Raw genomic sequence first — 14,717 nt, forward strand, 5'->3', positions numbered from 1 at the left:
GTAAAGCAGGAAGTGATCCGGGGTGAGCAGTGATGCCCAGATGTAAATATAAGCAGCAGATCCTGAAAGCCTGAGGCTCAGATAGAAATCCCAAATTGTATTAAGGGACATTGTCTCTCACTCCCAGTATGCGTACCTAATCCTGTTTCAGCGATGTTCCATTACCTCAATTACTATCATCTCACACAGAGGTGGACTCAGCCAAGGACACCGCCGGAGAGCCACCGATGGGTGGAAAGAGAGCAGAGAGGATGGAGGAAGAGGTGGGGTGGGAGGGCTATAGAGGAGAGAGTCCTATATGGTACAAAGAAAGTAGGATGGTGGAGAAGAGACAGGAAGCAGGGGCCGAGGAGAAAGGGTAAAGAGGGAGGAAGTTAGAGAGAGAAAATATCACAAGAGAATTGGAGGACAATAAAAGGAGAGCAAATGGATAAAATAGAGATGCATAAAATTCATTTAAGACCAGTAAAATACTGGTAGGTCTGTCATAGCTGGTAGCCAAGGCCTGGCATCCATTTTTGTTTCCCAGCTGGTCAGAGAGGGATGTAATGGTGGCAATCCAGCTAATTTACAGGACAGAATGACTGGCTGAAGAACAGACAGTTTTGCAGGCTGACACATTCTGAGGTGGATAATGTAAATGTGTTGTTAGCTTCATGTGCTGTTGTCTTAAATGTACACTGTGAAGTGTCCCATATACACATCTGCTGTCTGTGTCTGAATTGGAGTATATCAAGCCTATTTGTGGTGTGTGTGTGTATACATACCACATTTAGTGTCTGTATGTGGACAAGTTGCAAACATGTGCACTAGAAATCAAAGTGGCAACCTTTCGATTTTGATTGAGTGCATCCTGTACAGATTTACATACAGATGTTTGCAGACATGAAGAGACATTTTCACAATGTGTATGTGGAACTTTCACTATGACTACAAAGAAAAAAAAACTTTTTTGCATGAGGAATTATGATACTTTCTATGCATTTTGGCCTTATTGAATCCTTTTCCTATGTGCACAACGTGTCTCCGTAGTGTGGTACACTGGCTTTATTTCAGCTTATTGGACAGCCTCTGGTTTAGAGTGCTACACATCCTTTTGAGAGGGATGGATAGAGCCACACACTCTGTCCCTCTCTCTCTCTCTCTCTCTCTCTCACACACACACACACACACACACACACACACACACACACACACACACACACAAAGGAGTCATGAAACATGAGTCAAGCTGCTGTACTGCCTCCCTCTCCCATCTAGCACCACATAAGTGTCCAGGCAATGCCCTTGGCTTAATAGGACTTAATGCCTCTGCCCATCACTGTAGCATGGCTGGTATTGAGCGTTAGGACATTTCTGAAAGTGTGCGTGTGTGTTCTCTGGAGTCTCACTGGTGGCTGTATGGCTTTGACATTTACCCCAGGTAAAGAACTGGATGCTGTTATTTACCCACATGCTCCCTCCCTCCTTCCTTTCCTCCCCCTTGCTCGTTCTCCTTCCACACACCTGCTGTATCCAAACTTAAATGCTGCAGCAGGTATTTGTCAACTCCATCTAAACTAACTGAGAGGAATTTACTTCTCCTATCTCTTTCTTTCCCTTTCTCTGACTCTTATCTATCTTCATCTTCCGTTCTCCATTCTGCTTTCTCACTTAATTTTTCTACCTCAGAGTGGTGGAGAGTTTGCCTAATGAAGTGGCTGATGGGAGTATATTACAGAGAGACAGAGTGGAGCGGTCGCCTACTCTAAAATCCATTAACCTTACAGTTTCAATCAGCGTGCAGACAAGTCTGAGCTATGAGTCAAAAAGGAGCGTATTAGCTTAAGAGTTACACTATTGTGCCTTGCACTTGTTTTGCTCAATATTTGGCCCACCTTTAGCTGAAAACACAAATCCTTCTTTTACCCTGTATTATTGTTTTGTTGTCACCATCATTACATTTACACACAATCTCACAGGCCTTATTTTCATCAATTGACAGTAGCAAGCAGATGTAGTTGAATAGACAACACAAAAATCCAGCCTCAGTAGATCCTCTTACTCTTTTCATACATCCAATTTCATGCATGTACAAATAACTGATTTTCTTCAGGTTACTTCAGACACTTTTTTGGGACATGATTTCTCAGACGTTCTGTTGAAGTTCAGTATCAGCACTGACACAACATCAACTATTCTTCTGGAACTATTTTTCTCTGCGCATTTGGAGGAGTTAGTTAATCCAGTGGTTTCAAAACATTTTGGCTTATCTGCTTTCCCATCCTGTTAACAATCTTTAGACGCCCTCAGATTTCCTTTGTTGTACCAACCACTGTTTGGAAACTATTGGATTAAACCATGTGCACCTTCCAGAGAGGCTCCAATATTACTTTACCGTCTCCCTCAAACAGTGGAGTGACTGCCTCAATTTCCAGACCATCACCCTGACTTTTAATAGAAGTTAGCAGCAGCAGTTAGAAGCTGGAAAAAAAGGATGCTTTGCATCTAAACTATAATGTGTACCAAAGACATAACCCAGTCCCTGATTTAGACTTAGGTGGAAAAAGTGCATCTTTATTGTCAGTGCTGTCTGTGTTCAGGATTAGAGTGTATCAACCGGAGGAAAAAAGATGAATAAATAATTAAAGCCTCCCTGGTCCTGATAATGCAAATGATATTCACAGGTTAGATCTGATGCAGGTGGCCACAATTAGCGGTAATTTGTGCCGATTTTAATGAGCCATAATTTAGCTGGCTTTCCAAACTGTTGGTCATGTAGGATAAGTGTGTTTGTATGTACAGTAGGAAAGACAGGGAGAGAGAGGGAGTGGCAGAAAAAAAACCCAAAAAAGAAGGAAAATTAAGGAAGGGGAAGACTCCCACAAAGCACTGACATGAAAAGACAGACAGGATCTCCATCTACAGAAACAAACAAACACATTTACCTGCCTAGTTTATGTCGACACGCTCTTCTTTCACACCTCAGTTTCATCTCTGTGAATAAAAATGTGTCTTTTGTTACTGTTTGTTTGACGTAAGCCCCATAGTAAAATTACACTTCTTTCATATACACAAGTGCAGACACAAATGTTCCCTCTGCAAATATGTTTAGATGCAGTTATTTCAGTGCAACCTCTTTGACTCTCTCTTTCTGGCTATTAGAAGCAAATTGCAGAGTGCCGATGTATAAAAGCTTCCATGTAAACCATGACATTCTTTTAGTATCACTGCTAATTTGTCATATTCATTCTCTCAGTAATTAGTAGGTGATATGTCCCAATGTTGTGTGTATTTTTACAACCCACCATACCTGTTTACATTTTAATGGAACATTTTGTAATTTATTGTTCATGACATGTTACAGCAAAATAGCTTTTTACCAGAAAATCATCGGAGATAATTAGCATCAGTACTATGACCCCTAGAATGATACCTGTTTATTTGCTTTTGCAATAATATTACAGAATGTTTCAGTTTATTATGTATTGAAACTTTTGACATTTTTGGATGTTGATATATTATTCAAAAAATAGCTGTATTTTGTGAACACATAAACTGTATCTTTGCATTTGGAACTAAAAAGATAAGTTTTTAAATGTTTTATTTTGAAAAATATATATATAACACATTTATTTTTTCAGAGCTTATTTTTTTTCCCTTTTATAGTTTCTTTTGTTCATATATGGTCTATTTATATTACAGCCTTAAGTTTTGGCCTTCGTTTAGTTGCATTAGTGAGAGGTGATAAAGAAATAAAATGCCTTGAGTACTGTCTTCAAGTATATTTCAGTGAGATTGTGCGTCTATCCATTGGTGTGTCAGTGTGTGAATGTGAATCTCTGCTTGTTCACTTTGTCACATTCACCCACGTTGCACTGTGCTTAATAGTGGGAGACTCTGAATGGCAGCAACAGGGCTTCGTTTGTCATCTAATCTTGTAAACGAGCTGATGGCTGTCCGTTCGGTCCCCTAATGAGATTACACGTGCATTCCGGGTCCCACCACAGGTCATCATCGCCGAGGCCATTCAAAGGCAATTATTGTTTTAAATGTTCCTCTCGTCGCCATCTCAAAGTGACTCGGCATGCTCCACTAAGGGAAGACGCTTTGAGGCAGGCAGAGGGGGTTATTTTTCCTCTCCAGTTGGAGCCTAAATGTTTTTACACTCCTACTGTTTTACTCTCCTCAGGCGGCTGTGGTGTTCTGCTCTCTGTATGTCAATGAGAGAATGAATGTGTGTATGTGCATTTGTCTGTGGGGTGATAGGTTTGGAAGGAGTGTGAAAAGTACATAGATATGACTCCAAAACACAGTGTACATGAATAAACATGCATACATTTGATTTTTATTCATTTGTTGTGAAAATATGAAATAATTTGGTGTATTTACTTATTTGGTTATACTTTGAAACTGAATCATCAGTCTGAACCTGTTCTCAGATATATTAGAAACCCAATTCCTCATGTGTGAGATATCATATATTTTTTCATGTATTTTGTGGAAGCAGTAATTTAAATGTCTAAAGTATTCTTGTCTGTTGCCTCTCCTGTGTGTATGTGTGTTTGTCAGCAAGCCTCTGTTTTGGTAGATCAGTGGGAAGTGGTAGTCCGCCGGGACAGCCCTGTTTCTTTGTTCTCCTGCTGACAATGGAGGACTCACAGTCAGTCTAAAGGGAGAAATTATGTCCCAGAGCAGTCTGGAAGAAGAACAAATGCATACACACACACACACACTACTTCTCACATGCTACTCATGTGGGGCATGACCTCAATAAGAGCTACCGTTGTATTTGCAAAGCCCTCAACAACATGTGCCGACCAAAAGCTGTAAGAGTTAGGCCTAAGGTTCAAATAAAAGACTGGTTCAGCCAAGTTAAACAGGGTTGTCCTTCATGGATTTCATTCTGTATACAGTAGTAGTTAGTTTTATCAAATGAATATCAATGCAGCATTTGAAAATCTGTGATTCGAACTGAAATGTTTCAGGATTCAGTTTTTACGGACAAACAGAGTCTGATAGTGGCTGATTCAGGCAGTAATGTGTCGCATAAAATCTGACTGATGTTAAAGGTGTTCATTGGATTTTTCAGTTTCAACTCGTCCTAACCATATTCCTTTTCTTTTGTTACAACAGGTAAGGAGGAGCCCACAACCTATACCTGCACTACATGTAAGCAGTCATACGGCAGCGCCTGGTTCTTGCTGCAGCACGCTCAGAACACCCACGGCTTCCGCATCTACCTGGAAAGTGAACATGGCAGCCCTCTCACACCACGCATGGGTGGACCTTCCTCCCTGGGTGGGGGCGCAGACTGCCCTTCTCAACCTCCCCTTCATGGCCTCCATTTGCCTCCTGATGCAAGCCCCTTCAATCTCCTCCGCATCCCTGGCTCGGGCTCAGGTGGACGGGATAGCGTCGGAGCAGGAGGTGGAGTTGGCCCTGCTGGCGCTGCTGGCGGGGGCCATCATCAGCGTTTCCCTCCCACGCCACCCCTGTTCAGCCCCCCTCCAAGGAACCACTTGGACCCCCATCACTTGAGCCCAGAGGAGCTGGCGCTGGCAGCCCACCACCCGAGTGCCTTTGACAGGGTGCTGCGCCTCAATCCTCCTCTGCCCCTGGACCCCCCTCCAACAATGGACTTCTCACGGCGGCTACGGGAGCTGGCGGGCAACACCTCAGGGTCCACTCCCCCGCTATCCCCAAGCCGGCCCAGCCCCATGCAGCGCTTGCTCCAGCCATTCCAGACAGGAGGAGGAAGTGGAGGAACAGGAGGTGCAGGGGGCAGCAAACCTCCATATCTTGCTACCCCACCCCCTCTTCCAGGCTCCATGCAGTCACCTGTGGGCTCTCAGACCACTCCTACAACCCCTCTCCCTTCAGCAGGGGTAACACCCTCCTCCACCACCCCCTTGAAATCAAAGTGTTGTGAGTTTTGTGGCAAAGCCTTCAAGTTTCAGAGTAATCTAATAGTGCACCGGCGCAGCCACACAGGAGAGAAGCCGTACAAATGTCATCTGTGTGATCATGCTTGTACACAGGCTAGCAAACTGAAGCGCCACATGAAGACACACATGCACAAATCCTCCTCGCCAAACACGGGCAAGTCAGAGGACGGGCTCTCAACAGCCTCCTCTCCAGAGCCTGGCACCAGTGAGCATTTGGGCAGTGCAAGCAATGCACTTAAGTCAGTGGTAGCCAAGCTGAAAAGTGAGAATGACCGCATGCTACGTGAGAACGGTGAGGAGGAGGAGGATGAAGAAGAGGAAGAGGAAGAGGAAGAAGAGGAGGAAGAGGAGGAGGAGGAGGAAGAGGAGGGAGAGGAGGAAGAAGACCAAAACGGAGAGAGGGCAGCCAGGAGAAACAACAACAGCTATCACTTTGGTTTGAACCTTGAAGCAGGACGTCAGCATGAAAACAACGGTGGTATTGGAAGCCGTCTGGGAGGTTTGGCTGATGAGGGGTCCATCCCTCGGTCACTGCCTGAGGTGATGCAAGGGATGGGTCTGGCCGCTAGCATGCAGCACTTCAGCGAAGCCCTAAATGCACACAAACGGAATGCCATGGCCCAGGAGAATCACCTGCATCACCACCTCAACCGAGACCACCACCACAATCGCGAGATGTGTGATGGAGACTCTGTGCTGGAAACAGATCGTGGGGAGGAGGGCTCCGTCTCAACAGTGAACGGGCGGGGAGCTTCCCCTAATGAATCTGCCTCTGTCGGCATCTCTAAGAAACTGCTTCTGGGTAGCCCCAGTCCACTCAGTCCTTTCTCCAAACGCATCAAGCTGGAAAAGGAATTCGACCTGCCCACTCCCACAATCCCTAACACAGAGAACGTCTACTCCCAGTGGCTGGCTGGCTATGCCGCCTCCCGACAACTCAAGGACCCTTTTCTGAACTTTGGGGATTCCAGACAATCGCCGTTCGCCTCTTCGTCTGAGCATTCGTCAGAGAATGGCAGTCTGCGTTTCTCGACCCCTCCGGGGGAACTGGATGGTGGGATGTCAGGCCGCAGTGGTACAGGTAGTGGAGGCAGCACTCCACACCTTGGGGGTCCTGGGCGGCCCAGCTCCAAGGATGGCCGCAGGAGTGATACTTGTGAGTATTGTGGCAAGGTGTTCAAGAACTGCAGTAACCTGACAGTGCACCGGCGCAGCCACACAGGAGAGAGACCATACAAATGTGAGCTGTGCAATTACGCTTGTGCCCAGAGTTCCAAACTTACACGCCATATGAAGACCCATGGTCAGGTGGGCAAAGACGTGTACAAGTGTGAAATTTGTCAGATGCCCTTCAGTGTCTACAGCACCTTGGAGAAACACATGAAAAAATGGCACAGTGACCGTCCTTTGAGTACCGAAATAAAGTCTGAGTAGAAGGCCGAACTATGGGACCTTTTCCCCACAGCTATGTCCGCCATTAGTCCCCCGTTTATTCCCAACTCCTTGTAGATTTGCCCCAACCCCAACACTCCACTTTCGCCAGTCTGGTGGAAGCTTAAGACCATGTGCTCTGCACCAGCACACCCCGTTTCCATTACCCATTGAATGCATGATCTGTATCGGGGCAATACTCTTGCATTGACGCAAAACTTCGAGCCTTTCTCTTGTGCAATAATTTACATGTTGTGTACAATTTTCTTTTTTGAGTTTTCCTTTTCCATTTTTAAGAATTAGTCAGCATGCATAGTATGTTTTTGCTAATCAAAAAAAGAAAAGAACTTGTCCCTGGTTGATTAATTGTTGAGTAAATGTGTTGCTGTTTTTCTCTTGTTCTGTTTTTTCTTTTTATTCTTCAAAAAGAGAAAAGACAAGAAAGATACATCCATGCTGCATACATTCTGTAACACATATCATGTACAGTTTTGTTTTGTAACATGGAAAGTGAACAGTCTTTACCCTCTTCTTACAACCCTGGAAATGCACTTATCCTGATCTTTCTAAAAGATACCATGTTCACACAGGGTTAAAAAAAAAAATCATGCATTAGCTTGATGACTAAACCATAAGTAATGACAGCCTTCAAATTTCTTTCAAAAAGACAAGGGTGTGCTAAAAATTCAATTTGTACTATCATTTGGTAAAATAAGAAAGAGTGCCTTTGATATCTCAAGACTGCATTGGCCATTATCTTATCTGGTATAAGTTTGGGGTCACATTAGATGAAGCTAAAAGGTTTATGCCACCCACAAAAGGTCCTTGCATCAAGCACCTGGCTGCTCAAATGGACTGTGACAACTCATGATGAAAGATCAGAGAGTTTTCATTAATCATCATTTAGCTACCTATTACATGTTCAATAGGCTATCTTTAATATGTGGATTTCATGGCAAGCATGGTACAAGCAGTATTGTGTATATCTGAATTATTTGTAGTTTTGTTTCTGGTAAGGAGGTACTTTTGAGATAAAGGTAATCTGTATTGTACAATCCTGATCTTGAGGGATACAGCGCATGGCTGAGAAGTGTCATGTATCTGCGTTAGCACAAACCTACAACGCTGCTTTGATATGTCAGTGTGTGGAACAATGCATACAGTAATATATGAGCTCCAAGTGAGGCTAACTTTATTTGAGAGCTTTGAAATAACTGCAAGTTGGACAGACAGAAAGCTACACAGAACTGGAAGCTACGTACATATTATGGGGATCAGAGGCAATTTCTTTCACTCTTTCATTCACATTTCTAGTATCAAAACAGGGTCATTAACTATGAATTGCAGAAAAAAGAAAGAAAGAATTGCAAAAAAAAAAAAAAATCGACTCCAGGGCTCTTGAAAAGAGTGAAAAATGCGATAATTTTATTCAGTATGCATAGGCTAATGCAGGGCACATTTTTGTTTGCTGTTGCTTTTTAACCCAAAAGGAGGGTATTTTTTTTTCCTTGTTGAGTTTCATTCAAGCTGTTTATAGTAAAGCACTTGTCACTCTGCCTGAGAATAAGTACTGACATCTCTCTTTCATTGTCCCACACTGATGCAATGTTGGTACATGGGTTAGGTCTAAAAGCTAGTCATTTATAGGACATGAAGTGCACTGTTTAAATTTTCCCAGTTTACAAGTTAATGCTGAAGAGGAAAAAAAAAAAAAGTTGTTGAAATGCTGTCAGATGACGAGGGTCCCGTTGTTAAAAAGCAGTAAAAGATGAGACACATAATCTATTGTCAGCAGCTCCAGCCTCATGACCCTTGACCTCTGTACCCTTGCCGTTTCACCTTTGACCATTTGTCAGTTTGTTACCCCTAGAAACCCCAGAGGTTAGCCTGGGTTGAAAATTCACCTTGTCATCAAGGTCTGTAAATGAAAAGGTCTGATATGAGTTACTTAAGTAACCAGTGCTGCTACACGGTCACAAAATGGTTGCAGCTCTCATCGACCACAGCAGCACCAAACATCCATATTTTTAAGGAGCTGTGTTGTAAAGCTGTTGTCATCTCCACCTGAATAATCTATAGACCTTGACGGCGAGACTACAAACACTCAAATCTTGTTGCTTACACTGCAAGAATCTGTTTTTGTATAAATCTTCCTTTAATTATAGATATGAAAATAAACGTTTTTGCAAATAACACTTCACTATCTTTTAGGGGAAACTGTATTTAAGTTTTGTTGTCGTTTCTCTTTTCCTCAGCGTCTTGGTGGTGTTCAAGACTCCGATCACAGTATATATGAAATGATTAAAAAAAAGAAAAAAAAGATGAAAAAACAAACAAACAAACAAACAAAAAAAAATTCTGTGATGGTTTTGTATTTTATTTTGCCTTGGCTCTTCACAGCTCTTCAGGTTGAAATACAATTTGCATTGGGGAAAGGATTAAGATTATATATGAATATATAATAAAGAACTTAAAATATAGGAAAATGCACATTCATGTCAATTCCTATGCTTAAACACATTTATGGTCTACTTTTTCTGTATTTCTAGAATTGTATTTGAATTCAATGTTCACTTAGAATAGGCACTATAGTATTTATATTGAGGCTCGTATTTTTAACTGTTGCTTGTGCTCTCTAAAGGTATTTACCATACCTTTTTTTGGTAGTGGAAAAAAAAAATCCCAGGCTGCCACAGTATATTTTTTTAATTTGGCAGGATAATATAGTGCGAATTATTTGTATGTTTAAAGAAATAAAAGGAAAAACACCATAAAAAAGCAGCTAAAGTATGTGGCATTGGGAGGTGTCGCGGGCCATCAGATGGCTGCCGCTCTGTTTCCTGTCCACAGAGGTGGTTTGTACATATCTTCTTTGGTTTTTGGTTCGGACCTCCTTCCCTCCCCCCCTGCTGCCATTCTTGTATGCAGTAATGCAAGCTGACGTCAGCCTGTTCTGTTGTGTGCTTCTGTCTCTCTCACCCTTCCCACCTGACTACATTCCAACATCAAGAAGAGAAAAAAAAAATCTTCATATGCAGTACATGGATTACGAAAAAGCGTCAAAATAAATACATTTAAAAAGAAATTAAATGTTTTGCAGTTTTTTTTTTCATTGCCAAATACTAAATGGTGCTTTATATTTAGATTGGGTATACTTTCATATGCAAAGCATATTTAAAAATGACCTGGGGGACGTGGAGAAGCCTGCTTGAGTTGAGACTTTTTTGTAAATGGCAATGCGGAATATTTTGTTATCAGCCTTTTCTATTCCTGTTCTGAGAGCTGTTTGTTGTAACTTGAACTTGAACTTTATCTTTTACTATGGGAGTTACTATTTATTATTACCTACATGCTCTGTTCAAAACAGAGACATGGAGTGGATCCTTATTTTTGGTTTCTTTTTATTTTATTTTTTATTTTTGGCTATAATATAATTTTGATTTTGTTTTTCTTTTGTAATGATGGCCCGACGGTCATTTGATAAACCTAGGTTTTTAATTTCTGATGTACTTGTTTGGGGTCTCTGTTCAGTTGTACTGGGAAAACCACTGTCTGTGTTTTCTGGCAGATGTCTGCATAATCCTGTTCACACACCCATTTTGTCCCTTTATCGAAAAACAATTAATAAAAAAAAATGAAAGTATAATGTCGCTTATCTCCACTGTGTGTGTCAAGTTATCGCAAGTGTGTGTGTGTGTGTGTGTATGAGTATGTGTGTGTATAATTACAGCCCACTGTAGAGCCCCTTGGTATCCTTTACCTGCACGTTGAACCCTGTCTCCTATTACGTTTTCTATTCATATTTTCGGTTCTTATGAAAATGTTTATTTCTCATAAATCAGTTCAAATGGAACCATTGTCACATCGTACATACATATTGCTCAGAGAGCAAAGTCCTTCACTACTAAGTATACGTGTGTGTGTGTATCTGCCGTGGCTTGTGCAGGACGTTTTCTTAACATACTCTTCTCTAATGAGGCCTCACGCTGTTGCTTGAACCCAGTGCACTCAGCCCTCTACCCCAAACCACACCCTCGCCTTTGGCCCTGTACTATATGTACTTTATGACTTTCTGTGTGTGTGTGTGTGTGTGTGTGTGTGTGTGTGTGTGTGTGTGTGTGTGTGTGTGTGTTGACACTCTATTACCCAGGAGTGGTGGGAGGGCTGAGCAGGTGCATATGCAAGTCCATGTAAACTTCAAAAACTCCTTACACCTGTGTGTTTGCAGTGTCACCCCACCAGTTGGTCAGGTCAGCTGGTTTTAGTGCATGCCTATGTGTATGCGTGTATATATGCATGCGTATCTGTATGTGTGTGTGTGTGTACACATACATATGTGTTCGTGCATCACACCATTTTCACTTAGTCTGCATGTTATCTATGTGTACTATACATGTCACTCCTCAAAGTACAGCACAGTATCTGCTGCTGATAATTTTTCCTGTGTGCTTTTCAACCTCAGTCTAACACACACACACACACATATATATATATCTATATATATAAATACATACTCCATATGAACACATATACACTCCTCCTCTCACAGAATGTACTTAAGTAAATATCATTATGTGCCTTTGTTTGCTCAGTAGTCACAAAGCCTCATAAAGCTGTCAGGATCAATCAGCACTACGCCCTCCTGTCCAGCTCACACACGCACACTTAAGTCTCCTCACAGAGCATCAATACACCTGCAATAGGGTCAAACTGTGAGATTCAATAATTTGGATGTAGTTTACAGTGAGGATGCTAATCATTAAAAAAAGGGTTACTCATTTATTTATATACACACACATATTTATATATAGCATATAATTCAGGAAACCATCAAAGGAAACCTGTTCATGTGAAGAACACAGCACAATCTGATCAGTCTCAGTATCAGAAAATACTCAAAGTGAAAGGATCAGGAAAATAAATGTGACTGGAACATCCCCGTGTTTGAAACAGTTAAACCTCTTGACTCTTTGGTCCCATGGGTCCTGGGTCTATCTGGCAATCCATCCATTCGAGACAGTAGTAAAAAACAAAAAGTAATTTTGAAGTAATTTCTGTTGTAACTTCAGAGCGAGATAAAAAAACAAACTTAAAATATAACAGACTTAAAATATAACAAATGGGTTTTCTTATTTCTAATAAAATTTTTACTTTGTGACAGAGAACATAGGGAAGAGTTGGGAGAGGGGAGCAGGTTTCTGGACTAACAGGGTGGATTAACACTTTCTTCTGCCCACGCTCAGGTGCCCTCGACCAGGGCAGCAAATCCCAGCTGCTGCAGAGCAGTGTAGGGGAGGTCGTTGGTTTACTGGGCAGCTCCCACGTGTGTGAATGTGATGCGCTGCTTGAATGTAAAGCTAGGCGATGATGAAAAAGAGCACAGACCTCAAATTTCCCTGCTTGAATAAAGGCTACAAAAGGTCACAAAGAACATGCATAACTCAAATTCAAAGTAATGATTTTTCATTAATGCGACTTAGCCTGGAATGATATCTTGATGCCCCAAGAGCCAGTGACTTTGAGGAGATTCAGTGCTGTGAGAGGTTCAGGTGCGTTGGACATGGGAGGATTGTAAGACTTTATTTCCCACCTCAGGACCCACAAGTGGCAGCCGTTTCCTCTTTACTCCCTGTTAAACAATGCGACTAGCCACCGGCAGCACTGCCGAGGCAAATAAAACAAATCAGCACCATATTTTTTTCACTTCCTCTCTCTCTCTCTCTCTCTCTCTGCCCTCTGCCTCCCTCTCTCTCTCTCTCTCTCTTTCTATGATAAATTCATTGTGTTATAAACCCATGAAGCATTCAGGCCTTTCTGCTTTACTGGGGCTCTCCTGTGCTGGTTTATGTGAATAGCATAATGCATTTGTCACCGTTATAAAATCTATACAACCATGACCTGCAGTCCCCCATAAACTCCCATGGATTTGTCTTTGGCCTGCAGGGTTTTAACAATAAGAGATTCTCCAAAGACTTTAGAAAGCATGTTTTTACACTGCTTTTGTCACTGAGTGGCCTTGGCACAACACTGTTCCAATGGAATCTAGATAAAGGGAAAGAATGTATGTGTGTGAGAGAGAGAGTGTGTGTGTTTCGTCTGTCTTTCTTCCTACTGAGTGTATTTTGGTATCTGTGTACATATTGTGCTATGCCAAAGAAACGCATTTTGTCCTGGGCAGCTTCTGTTTGTTATACAGGAGTAGTAGCTACTTCTATACATATCGAGCGGTTTAATTCATGCTGACCACTGTGGTCTATAGGAACTGACTGCAAAGTAAATGCCTCTTATTGTAATGGACAATCGTTGAACATTACTTAGTACATATAATGGGCAAGGCTGGTCTGGCATGTAAAAAATTGCCGTCAAAGCCAGTAAAGGAATAATGCATGGACATGACCGCAATGTACATAACCCCCATGTAGGAGGTACAATTTAAGACACTGACTTAAGAACAGCAGAATGAAACTCTGCACAATAATTGGAGACTGTACCTCTGACCTGGTATCAACTCATGGTGGTGTTTCTATTTAAATTTAATAGACTTTATGTTACTACAAAAAGACTTCAAGGCTAGTAAAAATATGAACCATCCAAACACGTAGGACACACACAAAAGAAAACAAAAAAATTATGCAAACTTTTTGGAAGCAGTGTTCCCCAAAGGATACTTCTTGTTAACATGGTTCTTATGTTTTGTGCTCTTGGCCGTCATTTCTGTTGGATATGATAACCTTGCACTCATCACAGTAATGGAACATGGTGACATTGCTAAAGTGAAGTCTGACGAGACAGGAGAGACAAGCAGAATCAGACCGGCAGTAAACAAGCCAAATGTTTAGCCAGATTTTCCAAAACAGTTTGAGGTGAAACCAACCGATAGTGCTGTAAAATTACATTGTGCAGAAATGTGCCAAAGCCATTTGTCATAAGTGGACCGACAAACAAAACCATGCTACGGGTGTAAAAACATCAAGTTTGGGTTTGGCGTGAATACTCATACGTTAGCAGGGACACACTAGCTCACTGAGTCAGTGGGTCCCTGCTCACCCCCTGCTAATGTGTATATAATAAACAAAAACTAAACAAGCAAAAATTAACAAAAAAGTAAACGATATGAACTATATCATTAGTGAGCCTCAAAAGGATCTTTTTTTTCTGCCACAGGACCGCATCACCACCATGGTGATTGTAAACTTAAGACCAGGCAAACAAGGTAGGCAGGTACTTTATGGATCCCAGAGGGAAATTACTTTGCCACAGCTGCCTTGCATGTACAGTATAACACAACAGAACATGCCACAAGAAGCTTATAGAAACAAGTAGAGAGAGAGAGAAAAAAATATGAGGGAGCCATTCGTA

The 14,717-nt window shown here is 41.9% G+C and overlaps 1 protein-coding gene across 4 annotated transcripts in view; it reads left to right on the forward strand.

The window, feature by feature from the left end:
- Nucleotides 1–9,119, forward strand: part of LOC121189574 (B-cell lymphoma/leukemia 11A-like) — a 49,887-nt gene extending 40,768 nt beyond the window's left edge. For all 4 annotated transcript variants that reach the window (XM_041049851.1, XM_041049853.1, XM_041049852.1 and 1 more), the window contains one exon: nucleotides 5,116–9,119. In XM_041049851.1, coding sequence (XP_040905785.1) covers nucleotides 5,116–7,361 — 2,246 coding nt within the window. In that variant the 3' untranslated portion in view covers nucleotides 7,362–9,119. The remainder of the gene's footprint in view (nucleotides 1–5,115) is intronic.
- Nucleotides 9,120–14,717: the final 5,598 nt, after the last annotated feature.

The sequence above is a fragment of the Toxotes jaculatrix genome, chromosome 11 (genome assembly GCF_017976425.1).
Source record: "Toxotes jaculatrix isolate fToxJac2 chromosome 11, fToxJac2.pri, whole genome shotgun sequence".
Taxonomy (NCBI): Eukaryota; Metazoa; Chordata; class Actinopteri; family Toxotidae; genus Toxotes; species Toxotes jaculatrix.